The following is a 14,920-nucleotide window of genomic DNA, read 5'->3' on the forward strand; positions in this document are numbered from 1 at the left end:
GCGTCGTGAGGAAACCTGCACGGCCTTGAGTTCTCCATAATGTTCTCCATAATGATAAATTTAAAGATTTTAAAATAATGACAGTGTATAGTCAGTACATATTTGAAAATTTAATGTACGTTCATAAAAACATTTCTAAATTTAAGAAAAAATGTGACTGCAATAATTTAAACATTAGAAGTAAGAATAAACTTACAGTGCAATATACTAGGTTACAAAAAATTCATAATTCGTTTAAAGGAAATTGCATACAATTCTACAATAAACTACCAATTGTCATCTTGGAGATGTCTCTTAAAAAGTTCAAAGTTTGTATTAAACGTAAGCTTATAGAAAAGTCCTATTATAGTATAAAGGACTACGTAAACGATAAAAAAGCTTGGGTGTAAATTATTGCTCTAACCAGGTTGCTCTTCTAATAATTTAAAATGACATTGTGAGATGGTGATAACAAAAAAAAAAAAATACCCGGTTAAGTTTGTTGTGGGCTTCTTCTTAGACCAGGACGCGTTTGGAACCCTCGTAGCTTTAGTTTTAAGTTTACGAATGTGGTTATCGCCATCATCTCACTACCGTGTGGTTCTTATGTACGCATCAAAAGTGCCACCTGTGGGCCGGGCCTACTTGAATAAAGATATTTTTGACTTTGACTTTTTGACTTGACTTTGTTCTCAAGGCATGTGAAGTCTACAAATCCACTTTTATCATTCTCATTCTGAGACCCTGTAGTTATGATGATGATATTAAAGAAGTATTCGAAAAAAGATTTGAAGTGATCAAATACTTTGAAATTACTAGAGTATATAGGTAGTTATACACAGGAAACCTACATTTGTATCGCTAATAAATCAGATTACATACGTAAAAAAAACTATCAATCGATTATGAACTGTAAATTAAAAGTGATAGAGGCCAAGACAAACGCATAACTTAATTTTGTACACCTGTATCATTCACAAGTCAATGTACCTTACAATGCGATTTGAACTCTATTGTAAATTTTATAAATTTCAAATAAGTTTGTTAAACTCTCACATATTAGTTATAGATGAAAGTACCTACCTACTGTCTTACCGGTTGTTCGTATCGACTTTCTCAATGCAAAGAAATTAATGTATGGTGATACTGATATAGGTATTTACCTCAATGTGTTATTTTGAGTATAGTGAAGTAGGTCACGCTGGACTTGGTTAAAACGCAGTCGTGTAACATCTCAATCTACATAGATAGTTCAATGTAAACTTTTGTCTGGCGCAACGGTGAGCGCTATTCAGCCGAAACGACTTAACGTAAATTTTGAGAGGATATTCATTAACGACTTCCCTTGCGCAACGGTTAACCCTGTGAATTTAGTACGAGTTCCCGGGATCGATTCCCAGCATGGACAATGTGGGAAATTATAATTATTTTTGAATTTTTCTGATTTGGTCTGGTTGGCTTCGGTCATCGCTAGTTACTATACTACTCTACCATACTGACAAAGACGTGCCGCTAAACGATTTAGTGATCCGGTGCGATGTCGCGTAGAACCCTAGGGTAAAGAACCTTAGGGGTATGACTACCTTACTTCGTGGCAGGTTAGCCCGCTACCATCTTAGACTGCATACTTCGCACCAAGTGAGATTGCAGTGAAAGGCTAACTTGTAGTAATTTAAGTACGAGATCCCAGGTTCGATTCCCGGCGGGAAAAATATCTGGACTGGTGGGATGCTTTGGTCGTGGCTAGTTACCACTCTGCCGACAAAGACGTGTCGCTAAGCGATTTAGTGTTCCGGTGTGATGTCGCGTGGAAACCGTTTAGGGGTACGACTACCATACTCCCTAACAGGTTAGCCCGCTACCATCTTAGACTGCGTCATCCCTTACTAGCAGGTGAGATTGCAGTCAAGGCTTAATTTGTAGTGGAAAAACACTTGTTAATGTAGGTTACTGAATTTCTTCCGTTTTTGTATTATTTCATTAAAATTACATTGAGTGGTGCTAAAGAAGAGGCAGTTATGTTATAGAAACATTTTACGTAAGCCTAAAAACTTGACACCTCTCGTGACGTCTAGTTTTTAGACCGGGCCTGAACTGCCTTGCTCCCAGATTATCGCATATCAGCGTTACGTGTAACACCCGTAACATTGTTTCGTGTTACATAAATAACATTTCATTCCGATGATTTATGTTTGATTCCGTCTTATTGGCAGGTTTTTTTCTAATTGATGATTTTTTAATTCGACGGATTTCCGTTACGGATGTATCTATCACTGAAGCCTCTTTTACCCGAGTACGGGATTTAGAAGTGTTTCTTATGCTTTTACACGTAACTCCTTGATTAGCAATCCCACCAGCAGGGAGAGAAAAATATTACCCCTCGATTATACCCCACCCCGATGCTAAAGCACGGGAACATGGAATAGAAGTTTACCAGCGTTTATTATAAATAAATAAATAAATATAAATATACTACGACAATACACACATCGCCACCTAGCCCCAAAGTAAGCGTAGCTTGTGTTATGGGTACTAAGATGACTGATGAATATCTTTATGAATAATATACATAAATAATTAGAATATACATATAAACACCCAGACACTGGCAAACATTCATGCTCATCACACAAACATTTTCCAGTTGTGGGAATCGAACCCACGGCCTTCGGCTCAGAAAGCAAGGTGCTGCAAACTGCGCCAATCGGCCGTCTACTATGACACATATATTATTTGGATATTATTTCCACTTGTGCGTCAGTGCGCTGAGAGTTGAGAAAGCTGTGGGAGAAGATGCATTTTTATCCATTCGGGGATATGTGCGCACAAACACGAACACAGGAGCATACATTCACAACATTCACGTACAGACGGGCGCACAGACCCATACACACACAAACATAAACACACACACGAATACACACGCGTTCCAGTCAGCATGCTATTCTCACTTAAACGTTAGAGAACTCAACACACCTTTGAAAGTTTCCTTTTATAAAGTGCACTATTTATTATCTCCATGATAGAATCAATGTTTGGGAAGGCACTGGCCCCTAACATACGGGATTTCCTAGTTTAGGATTCCAAAGATTTATTGTACTTTGTTTGTTTGAGTTTTTCTAATAAATATTTTCTAATTCTATTTCTATTTCTATATTTGTCTTCTGTGCTTATGGTAAGTACTTATGCATGTTAGATTGTAACGGGCTAACCTGTGAGGGGTGTGGCAGATGTATCAAACACGTATGTGTTAACCCTAAACGGTTTTTACCCGACATCATACCAGAACGTAAAATTACTTGGTTGGTGGCACGTCTTTGTTGTTTTTTTTTTATTTATCAAAAAAAACAATTACAATAAAATGGTTACTATAAAAGCACCGAAAACCGCAGAGGATTTTCCTCGGTGCCTATCTGCAACGATTACTTAAGGTGTTAATTAGAAGAATAAAACCAGCTCTGAGAAAAACATACTGCTTCATTGTAGAACGATAGGAACTAAGTAAGCCCGTAAATTTTAATTTTTAATAGTAGTAAGTACCAAAATAAATGAATATAAACTATACGAGATACAAAAGAGTCAGCCAACTAAATTCGCTAAAAAGTATTCTTTGAGTTTACGCTTAATGTTTTTAATATTTACATTTTGGATCAACGTTAAAGGTAGTTTGTTCATGAATCGCGGATGTTAGGATGGTAACTAGCCAAAGCCTCACCAGCCAAGATAAAATCCATTAATTAAAAATTCCAAATTGCCCCAACCGGAGTGTGAATCCGGAACCTCCCACATATAAAAAAAAAATCACAGTTAATAAATTTAATGTTATTGTTTTTTTTTCGTTAGTTCTTTAGTCACTGAGACAAAATTGTTATGGCAGGCTTCGGGTGAAATATGTTAACTGTTTTCACATTTTCTTTTATATTGCACTATAATTATGATTAATATGCACGATGACGGTGCGTGGGTAGCGATAATTTTCACATTAAAACAGCTCTGTATCATTTAAAAATATACGATTTTAAACCAAAACTTGCAGCCGACGCTACGTTCGATAAAAAACGAGTTTCCGATGACCCAGTTAGGGTTGGCAACTTGGAAATATTTATTTATCGAGTAAAGCGAGGTCTTTTCATCTTATCAACCCATTACTGTCCAACTACAGGGCACGGGTCTCCTCCCACAATGAGTAGGGTTTTAGGCCGTAGTCCATCACGCTGGCCCAGTGCGGATTGGTGGACTCCACACACATTTGAGAACATTATGGAGAACTGTCAGGTAGCAGGTTTTACTCACGACGTTTTCCTTCACCGTTGAAGCAAGTGATATTTTAATTGCTTAAATTAAAAAATAAGAATTACCTATTTGAATGTGACCTTGTCTGCCTGCGGTACCTTCTCAAAGCGTGTGAAGCCTACTCCGCAATCAGTGGCGTAGATAGAGGGTATGCAGAGGGTATGCATATGATATAAAATGAAGAAAATCTCCAGTACGAGTTATAAAAAACTTGAGGATACGCTTTGTAAGAGTTATTAACAGCCTACCCTCAAGTATGTATAACTCATACTGGAGATTTTCTTCGTTTGCATACCCTGCATACCCTGTGCATACCCTCTATGCACGCCACAGTCCGCAATTGACCAACGTGTTATGTATTAAACTACGGCCTAAACCCTTCTCACTCTAAGAGTAGGGTATGCATAGGGTATGTAAAATGAAGAAAATTTCTAGTACGAGCTATCCTTAAGTTTTTACTAACTCTAATTGGAAATTTTCTTCATTTTATATCATACTAGCTGTTGCCCACGACTTCGTCCGCTTTTGTTTTTGTTTTTCAAAAGACATTTACCTCATAAATGTGGCAGCACTTTATGTATTTAGGATATCTAAGGCTGGTGTAAAATCGTCAAACACTTTTGTCCCCTCCCCCAAGAGAACTGAGGTTAATTTCGGGATAGAAAGCATACTATATTACTTCTAATACCTTCAGGAATATGTGTATAAAATTTCGTGATGATCCGTTTGGTAGTTTTTGCGTGAAAGCGTAACAAACAAACTTACATTCATATTTATAATATTAGTAGACATGCATACCTTGTGCATACCCTCTATGCACGCCACTGTCTGAGAGAAGCCCCGCACCCTGTAGTGGGCCCGGAATGGGTTGTTGATGATGATGATACAAAATTTAATTTAATTTATCCGGCTTGTTTCTAAGACGGCTAAATGGCGCAGTAAGCAGCGACCCTGCTTTCTGAGTCCAAGTCCGTGTTTTCGATTCCCACAACTGGAAAATGATTGTGTGATGAACATTACTGTTTTACAGTGTCTGGGTGTGTGTCTTTATATTATAAGTATTTATGTGTATTATATTCATAAAAATAACTGTTGCATCTTTGGTTGCCAGGAAGAAATCACTCCAAATTGTACTCTCTTGCTCTATGTTTATAGCTCTGTAACTAATTTTTTGTTTGGTATACAATAAAAGTGTATTCAATCATTCAAAATTATTCTAGTACCCTATTCAGCTATTTTAGTACCCGTTAGCTACGCTTACTTTGAGGCTAGATGGCGATGTGTGTTATATATGGTCTTAGTATATTTTTTTTTTTTTTTTTTTTTTTTTAATTTATTTTGTGTGTTTTTAGTGCCCAAATCCAATTTAATCGCCTAATTTATATAATAAATAGTAGTATATATTAATAGTTTAAGTGTTAAAAGTGCGTAAGAAAAGTTTTCGTCGATGTAAACAAAGTGACAGTTAGGTTAGTAAAACTTGAATTTTAAACTTCTGTTTTGGTGTTTTTAAAGAGTGCTAGTAGCTGTTTTGGCTTTGAAACAACTATTTAGCGCATAAAAAACACATACGTGTATATGCAATTGCCCGTTATCCAAGTGTAACGCTGCAATTGTTATAACAATACACTGCAATACCGAAACCTACCTGTCATTTCGCATTCTTTGGGTGATTACTCCTTGTTTCATTAATTAATTAATTACAAAATGATGACCCGCAGAGCCTTAGCGCGCCAGGAGCAATCCAAATTACAATTGGCCCTGAAAGAATTAAAGGCAAGCAAGGAGCTATGCACCCAATTGAATAATGAAAGAGACGAAAACGAAAAGGAATTATTAGAAGTCCTTGGGAATAATAATAGACTAAAATTAGAACTATCGGATTTGCACATAAAGTATGTAGACATTGTAGAAGAGCGGGATAGACTTCAGTTATTAGTAAATAGGTTTGATGAGTGCCGTGCTGAGTATGAGGAGGCTCTGAGCCAGATTACTACCCTGCAGCGGGAGCTAAGTGATGCCCACCACCAGATCACCGAACTGGAAGATGCAGCCCATAACACAACAGCAATACACACTCAAAGCCTATATGAAGAATTAGTTGATAGGGCCCCACAGTTGGTTACTGCTGCTGCTGACATGTCTACTGCTAATACCAACTTCTCTAATTTATTGATAGTCAAATCAGATACAGTAGTCAATCCCTGCAGCAGTAGGAAACTAAAAAAGTATATCAAAGTTAACCGATATATTAAAAAAACACAGAAACTGTTAAAAGTACATAAAAATTCTGTTAAATCTCTGAAACCAAAGAAAGAACGTTTAGAATTATTGAATGAAATTAAAATGTATAGTTCACAGTTAGAAAGTAATAGATTAAGTTATGAATCTGACACACAAATCCTAGAAGCACAAATAGCCAGATTACAGACTTCTTTACGTACACTGGCAGTAAAGTTTGATATGTATCAAAGGCAAATGATATCTGAGTACACACAGACTTCAGATGAATGGCATAAGACAGAACAACCCAGTGGTAAATTAACTTCACTATCTACCCATAGTTTTGATAGTATAGGCAGTCATCCCCAGTTTGTGTCATCAGTGTCATCACCCTCTAATGTGAGAAAGGTGTGTGTCAGGTTAAGTAACTCAAAATCACAAAACATAAATATTAATAATAATTCCTTTATTGAAGCAAATGCTCATAGTAGCAGTTCAATAAAAACAATTATGTACAGCGATGAAATTGGATGTAACATGGGCTTATATCTTAACTCTCAGTTGAATGGACACACAGTTTTGAACTACTGTTTACCCAACTCAAATTTAAAAGCTATTGTAGCTGCAATTTGTAGAAATAGGAATATGTTTGACTGTAAAACTAATTTAATTATCATAATGGGAAATAGAGGGAATGTTAACAAACCTGAGCTGATTAAACTTATTGATTCTTTAAATACATTAAATGTAAATAGTATTGTATTATACACATTTCCTTATTTTCATAACTTGCCACACCAAGAAAATACTATTAGGTATAATTTAAATATGACTTTGTACAATTTATGTACATATAATAAGAAATTTCATGTTATAGACTTTAGCAAATGTGCTAATCCTACTTATAATTTGTACCGAGATAGATATTACCTATCACACTATTTTAAACAACAGATAGCTGTTTCGCTATCGTATTTTTTTACCATAACAGCCAAGAACTTGGCTAAACCAGCTGCTTTTATTGAGCACTGTAATAGTTTTGACATGAAAACCTTGGAAATTATTCCAAGTCATTTTAGTTTAAACTAGTTAAGGAGACAACAGAGGCTTTCTCTTGCTTAGAAAAGCAGACAACTGAGTCTCCCTCAGGCATATATGAAAAAAATTATAGTAAGGGGTCGCACAATGAACTATTAAACCAAAAATATAATCAAAAATCTAATTCTAATTATATCAACTTGGTTCACCAAAATATTCAATGTATTAGAGGAAAAGACTTAGAGATTGAATTATTTTTAAATGATTTTAACATTAGTATTTTATGTATAACTGAGCACTGGTTGAAAACCCATGAATATTTGTTTAATTTTGGTAACCACCAGGTTGGTAGTTCGTTCACCAGGGTTACAGCGATTCATGGAGGCTCTTTAATTTTATTAAATAAAAATTTAAAATTTAAAAACAGAAACGATATTGTTAGCCTTTCTGTTGAACGGACAATAGAGCTAGCCTCGGTTGAACTAGAGCAATTTATAATTGTTACTGTTTATAGGCCACCCTTGTCAAACTTTGAACTTTTTGAAAAGGTAATGGATGAAGTGTTATTTAAAATATCAAAGTGTAATAAAAAGTTAATAATATGCGGAGATTTTAATGTAAACATTTTAGAAAATAACTCTTTAAGTATCAAGTTATTGAATTTATTTAAAACTTACAATCTATCAAATATGTTCATGGAGCCCACAAGAATAACTGCTACTAGCGCCACCTGTTTGGATAACATCTTTACAAATATAATTCCTATAAGCAAAAATATTATTAGTAAATTAGACTCTGATCATTGTGGTCAAATTATTCAATTTGAAAATGTGAAGAAAAATGTTTCTAAACGTAAAATAACATTTGTTCCTGTAACATCCAACCGCATAGAGAAAATGAGATATAGCCTAGTAAATGACCTCCCATTCCTACCCTCAGGGGCGACTCCAAATGCAATGTACAGCTCCTTTTTCAATACCTTTAATAGACTATTTCATTCTATATTTACTAGTAAGTCGGTTGTGATTACTGATACATTAAATTTTAGTGAGTGGGCGACAGTTGAACTTCATAAAAATAGGCAAAAGCTGTACGAATTGTATGCTGAACGTCAATTTAACACTAGTGATAAGTTTGGGGATTATGTTAAATTGTTCTCCAAGAATTTTAAACGCGCTTGCCACTTAGAAAAGACGCGATACATCAAAAATAAAATTAAAAATAGCAGCAATGCAATCAAAACTACTTGGAACATAATTAATGAGGAGACGGGAAGAGTAACACCACGAAATATTAATTTTAAACTTAATGTAGATAATAAAGCCTTAACAACAGATTTCGAGGTGGCTACTGCTTTTGAAACCTTCTTTACCAACATTCCCGTCTCCACAACAGAATCATTAAACTCTTCACCAGATATGGCTCTCTCTCTATTAAAGGAAAATGTGCCTGAGTGTAACCATTCTTTTAAATTCACGCATGTTAGTGGCTCTGACGTTATTAAAGCCTTTAAATTATTAATTAATAAAAAAACAAATGATCTGTGGGGCATTTCCGTAAACGTTGTCAAATCATTAATTGATATTGTTGCACCCGATTTAGCCTTAATATTTAATAATTGTATAGATTGTGGTGTGTTTCCTGACTTAATGAAACTTAGTAAAATAGTTCCATTGTTTAAATCGGGTAGTACTTCTGACCCCACTAACTTTAGACCAGTATCCGTACTACCCACTTTCAGTAAAATCTTTGAAAAACTCATTTTAAATCAATTACTTTACCATTTTCATAAGTATAATTTACTTCATATTAAGCAATTTGGTTTCACACGGGGTCGCTCAACAATCGACGCAGGTGTTGAGCTAATACAAAACATATTTGAAGCCTGGGAGGAGTCACGTGATGCACTTGGTGTGTTCTGTGACTTATCTAAGGCGTTTGATTGTGTTCAACACGAAACGTTAGTTAGGAAACTACACCACTATGGAATTCAGGGTGTAGCTCTAGACTTAATGAGTAACTATCTACGCGATAGAATTCAGAAAGTCGACGTGAATGGAAAACGGTCTAATGGATCAGTTATGAAAATAGGTGTCCCACAGGGGTCTATATTAGGACCATTTCTGTTCCTTATTTACATTAATGACCTTCCTTACCTTGCCAAGGATAAACACGGGATAGTTCTGTTTGCCGATGATACATCACTGACTTTTAAAATAAATCGACGTGAACTAGCTTTTGACGACGTAAACAACTCTCTCGCTAAAGTGGTACAGTGGTTTGAAGCTAATAATTTGGTTCTTAACGGAAAAAAAACCAAGTGTATAAAATTCACTTTACCTAATGTTAAACACGTGAAAACCACTGTACTACTTAATAATGAGGAACTGAAACTGGAGGATACGACAGTTTTTCTAGGAATAACGTTAGATTCTAAACTTCAATGGGGCCCTCATGTAAATAATTTATCGAACAGGCTTAGTTCTGCTGCCTATGCGGTAAAGAAGATACGCCATATGACCGACGTAGAAACTGCTAGACTGGTATATTTTAGTTACTTTCACAGCATTATGTCATATGGAATTTTACTTTGGGGTAATGCTGCTGATATTAGCACTATTTTCGTGCTGCAGAAGAGGGCTGTTCGTTCTATCTACAAAATGGGTCCGAGAGAGTCATTGAGAGATAAATTTAAAGATTTTAAAATAATGACAGTGTATAGTCAGTACATATTTGAAAATTTAATGTACGTCCATAAAAACATTTCTAAATTTAAGAAAAAATGTGACTGCAATAATTTAAACATTAGAAGTAAGAATAAACTTACAGTGCAATATACTAGGTTACATAAAATTCATAATTCGTTTAAAGGAAATTGCATACAATTCTACAATAAACTACCAATTGACATCTTGGAGATGTCTCTTAAAAAGTTCAAAGTTTGTATTAAACGTAAGCTTATAGAAAAGTCCTATTATAGTATAAAGGACTACGTAAACGATAAAAAAGCTTGGGTGTAAATTATTGCTCTAACCAGGTTGCTCTTCTAATAATTTAAAATTACATTGTGAGATGGCGATAACAAAAAAAAAAAAAAAAAAAAACACCCGGCTAAGTTTGTTGTGGGCTTCTTCTTAGACCGGGACGCGTTTGGAACCCTCGTAGCTTTAGTTTTAAGTTTACGAATGTGGTTATCGCCATCATCTCACTACCGTGTAATTCTTATGTACGCATCAAAAGTGCCACCTGTGGGCCTACTTGAATAAAGATATTTTTGACTTTGACTTTGACTATTTATTATATAATTAAATACATATACATCGTGTCCCTAAAGTTGGCCCTTACGTCTGGTGACCCAAGAGCTGGCGCTTATTCAGCTCAACGGCTAAGTCTATCAATTCAAAGGGGCAATAGCGCCAGCATTTTGGGTACCATGCCCATAAGTAAACAGTTATACGGCTTATATTTATTGTAAATATTAACTTTAGTTTGTATCATTTCCCTAGAAAAATATATTTTTCGTTGGTTTATTAATAAAGAATATAGATTAAATATATTATTAAAAAAGTGCCAACCCTAGATCATTGCAGACGGTGAGTCGAAGGCATCACTTTCACTGAAAAAAATACTAGGCCCTTACTTATGACGAAATACTTGTTTATTACTTACATACACTTACTTACTTAGCACCTATTAGGTAATGCATTTTCACTTGTCAACTGTGCACCTTTCATTCAGAATTTGGGTCTTGAAAACTACCTCGTTGGTCTTTTGCTTACCATCTTCAATACGGATTCCGAGATTCTAGGTTCGATTTTGAAGACCTCTCTGGCACATTGGTGAGCGCTGTGGTGGTAATATGGAGGTCCCTGGTTCGATTCCCGGCCGGGGCAATTTCGGAATTTATCATTTCTGGTCGTGTCTAGTGGGAGGCTGCGGCCGAGGCTAGTTGCCACACTAATGACAAAGACGTGCCGCTAAGCGACTTAGCGTTCCGGTTCGATGTCGAATAGGCTTAATATAACTGATATATTCCGTAACAGGTTAGCCCGCTCCCATCTTAGACTGCATCATGACTCAACACCAGGTGAGATTGCAGTTAAAGGGTAACTTATAGCGAGAAAAAAAAATTACTGGAAATATTTTTTTTTCGCTATAAGTGATAAATATATTTATTCTTTAAAATAATTGTTTTATAAATATAACCTAAAATAAACTATTTAGAACTAAATAAAATCTAAAACGTATATATATATATTCGCTATAAGTTACCACTGGTTTTTTTCGCTATAAGGTGTCGCCACCTACAAATTATAAAAAATCATTAGGTACTAATATTATAAATGCGAAAGTGTGTTTGTTTGTTTAGCGTTATTAAGCTACCGATCAACAGTGTTACGTAGGCTACTTTTTATCTTAAGGGAATAAACGGGTCCTACTGGATTACGGTAAACGTGTACGAAGAAGGCAACAACTAGTATCTTATATAAAAAGGACGGTTAGTTCTTTTTTATTTCACAGAAGAAAAAGACTTGTAGACTATGTAGCATTCAAAATCAAATTCAAAATTCATTTATTTCAAGTAGGCCTAGTTTATAAGCGCTTTTGAAACGTCAAGTCAGTCTGTTTTTCTGCAATCCTTATTTGACGCGGGTAGAACCGCAGGGCACAGCTAGTCTATAAGCTAGTTTATAATATCAGTATGGATACGGTAAATAATGCAGATCCCACAGTAGATACTCATGTTATGTTCAGAACTTCAGAATACAAATAAGGTAAAGTCATGGGCTAAGGCATGCAGCAAACCTCATTATAATGAAACTTTTTCTCTACCACTCTATTGTCAGTGTTTTTTTTTAATTTTCTGCTTCACCTATTATAATGTAAAAGGTATTGTGTGAACAGTAAAGTATGACTTTTATAATGGTGGAATAAAAGATAATTAGTTTGTAGATGCCGAAGATACATAATCGACTAAGTTGAAACAAGCGATGGGTAAAGTATTTAAACACTAGCTTTTACGCGCGGCTTCGCTCGCGTGGTAATTTTAAAAATTATGCCAGTCAATTGATAAACGACTAAGATACCGGGAGGTATCTTTGCATCGTTCGAGTCCATGTAGGACTGAATTGTATGAAAAATGCACCAGTATTTATATCAAAATACCAACTAACTCAATGTCATGAAGATAAGTTTAATTATTTACCGACTTTATAAAATTACCCTAACACAAAATTATGGGATTTGTCGATATTTCGACTCCGGACCCAGTTGCATGGATCGTGGTCACGACGGGACTGCGTAGATACGAGATGTCAAGTTGGATTTCACAGGCAGAATCTGACTACCCGCTTTTATGTTCAACACGAACACGCAGTCCCGTTGTGACCAAGATCCATCCAACTGGGTCGAAATATCGAGCAATCCCATAATATTATCGTGGTATGAACCAAACTATATTTAAGAAATGTTGATTAATCACGAAAATCTTAGTTTAAAATGTTTAATTCCAAACTATTGTATCATTAAAAAACAAAAAAAAAACAAAATCAAATTCGGTTCATCCGGATGAACCGAACGGATGCCACAGCAGACACAAAAAAACGTGTGTGTACTCTTGTACACGCGTTAGAAGTTACACTTATTTGGCGTAACAAGATAAAAGTCTTCTCAAAAATTTTATCTTTTGCCTTATTCTACGTTTGCAGTAAAAATTACACTAACAATAGAAAAATGTTATTGTTTGAATTAATGAAAGTCAACTGTTTTTTAGAAAAACTAAAATGTTGAGTAAGCTAACTTCATGGTGTCGGTTTTTCGCGACGGCGTGCGCGCGCATCGGAAAAATTTACTCTCATAATTTCCTTTTTTCGCACACGAAATTCCGGAGTTATTCTTATATGCTTAGATCTTGCGTGTCATTCAACAAACTAAGTATTAAAAACAAAGGAGTCGGTTACAAACATACATAGAAACATACATACAGGTGAAGCTAATAAAAGCGTGTTAATGATAAAATGGATCTTTGTTATACCAATGCAACCGCTGCGCGTAAAATTATGGCTAATGGATTTTTTTAGCTTATTTAACTTGAGTTATTAAATCTGCTTTTCAGGATTTATCAATCATTTTAAACATATTTTACATAACATATTTTAAGTAGCTATAACTTCTCAGCTTTGGTCAATCCTATATTTAGACTTACACTATTCATAAATCTTTTAACTTTGTACTATACTCCCGTGTGAGCATTTTCCTTTCTTACTATGTAAATTCTATCTGTGAAAACGTAAATTCATAACTTTATTTTAATTTTTTTTTTCTGTCGTTAGCTGTAAGTTTTCCTGTACAATAAAATAAAAATTAAAACAAAATTGTTTTTCCTTAACGCGCCAAAAGAAGTATAACTTCAAAAATACTTAAATATAATTTTCATCCCCAGGTTAATAGCACTGGAGATAACTCCACGCCCGGAGGTGCAATGCGAGGCGGTGGCATGGAGGCTGGTCGGGTTACTTGGGGGGGAGCAAGGCTGCGGCTTGAGGCCCAAGACCTCACGCCTGGCCAACGCACTGCTTCACTACAGTCCCGATGCCAGAGACGCGGTGGACAACAGGAGGAGACAGCTGGACTCTGCTGTTCAGGGTAAGACTTCCTCATCACCAATTCAACAAAGTCAATTATTTCTTTATTTAAATAGGCACATAATACATGGCACCAATCTGCATTGGGCCAGCGTGGTGGACTGCGGCCTTAACCCCTTTCCATTGTGGGAGGAGACCCGTGCCCTGGAGTGGGCCGGTGATGGGTTGATATGATGATATATGGCATCAGTGCCATATATCATCATATCAACCCACCGTACATTAAATAAAAAAGCAACACATATTCTTTGAAGTCTAAGAAGTAATATAGGATACTTTTTATCCCGACATTAAGCTCGGCTCCTTTGGGAGAGGGGATGAAAGTGTTTGACGATTTTACATCATAACTCCGACAAATTATAACCGATTTAAATAATTATATTTGTACTATAGAGGTTATAATATGTGTTTAATTTTGCCCACACTTTGTGTACATCTGATGAATGTGGTTGGAGATAAAAGACAGAACTCCTCAGCGGAGAGCACCGTACCCCTCATTTAAGGCTTAGTTATACTGAATACTTATTTTTTTATAAACTACAACAAAATTGAATGCCACATCAAAAAACAAAATTAAACGCAGACGAAGTCGCGGGCAACAGATAGTATAATATAGTACTTTTCTAAAAGCTTCCAATTTTAACTGACTGAGTTATTTTTAAAATGACATTAAGTATTAGTAAATATTATCATGATCGCTGTAATTAATTATTTTTAATTTGCATGCCTCCTCTCTCACAGGA

The 14,920-nt window shown here is 35.5% G+C and overlaps 1 protein-coding gene across 1 annotated transcript in view; it reads left to right on the forward strand.

Moving 5' to 3' along the window:
• Window positions 1–14,920, forward strand: part of LOC120634304 — a 48,903-nt gene that overhangs the window by 15,300 nt on the left and 18,683 nt on the right. Inside the window, exon 3 of the mRNA XM_039904796.1 lies at window positions 13,976–14,178. Within this exon, the coding sequence (XP_039760730.1) occupies window positions 13,976–14,178 (203 nt within the window). The remainder of the gene's footprint in view (window positions 1–13,975; window positions 14,179–14,920) is intronic.

Source organism: Pararge aegeria, chromosome 23, assembly GCF_905163445.1.
Source record: "Pararge aegeria chromosome 23, ilParAegt1.1, whole genome shotgun sequence".
NCBI lineage: Eukaryota > Metazoa > Arthropoda > Insecta > Lepidoptera > Nymphalidae > Pararge > Pararge aegeria.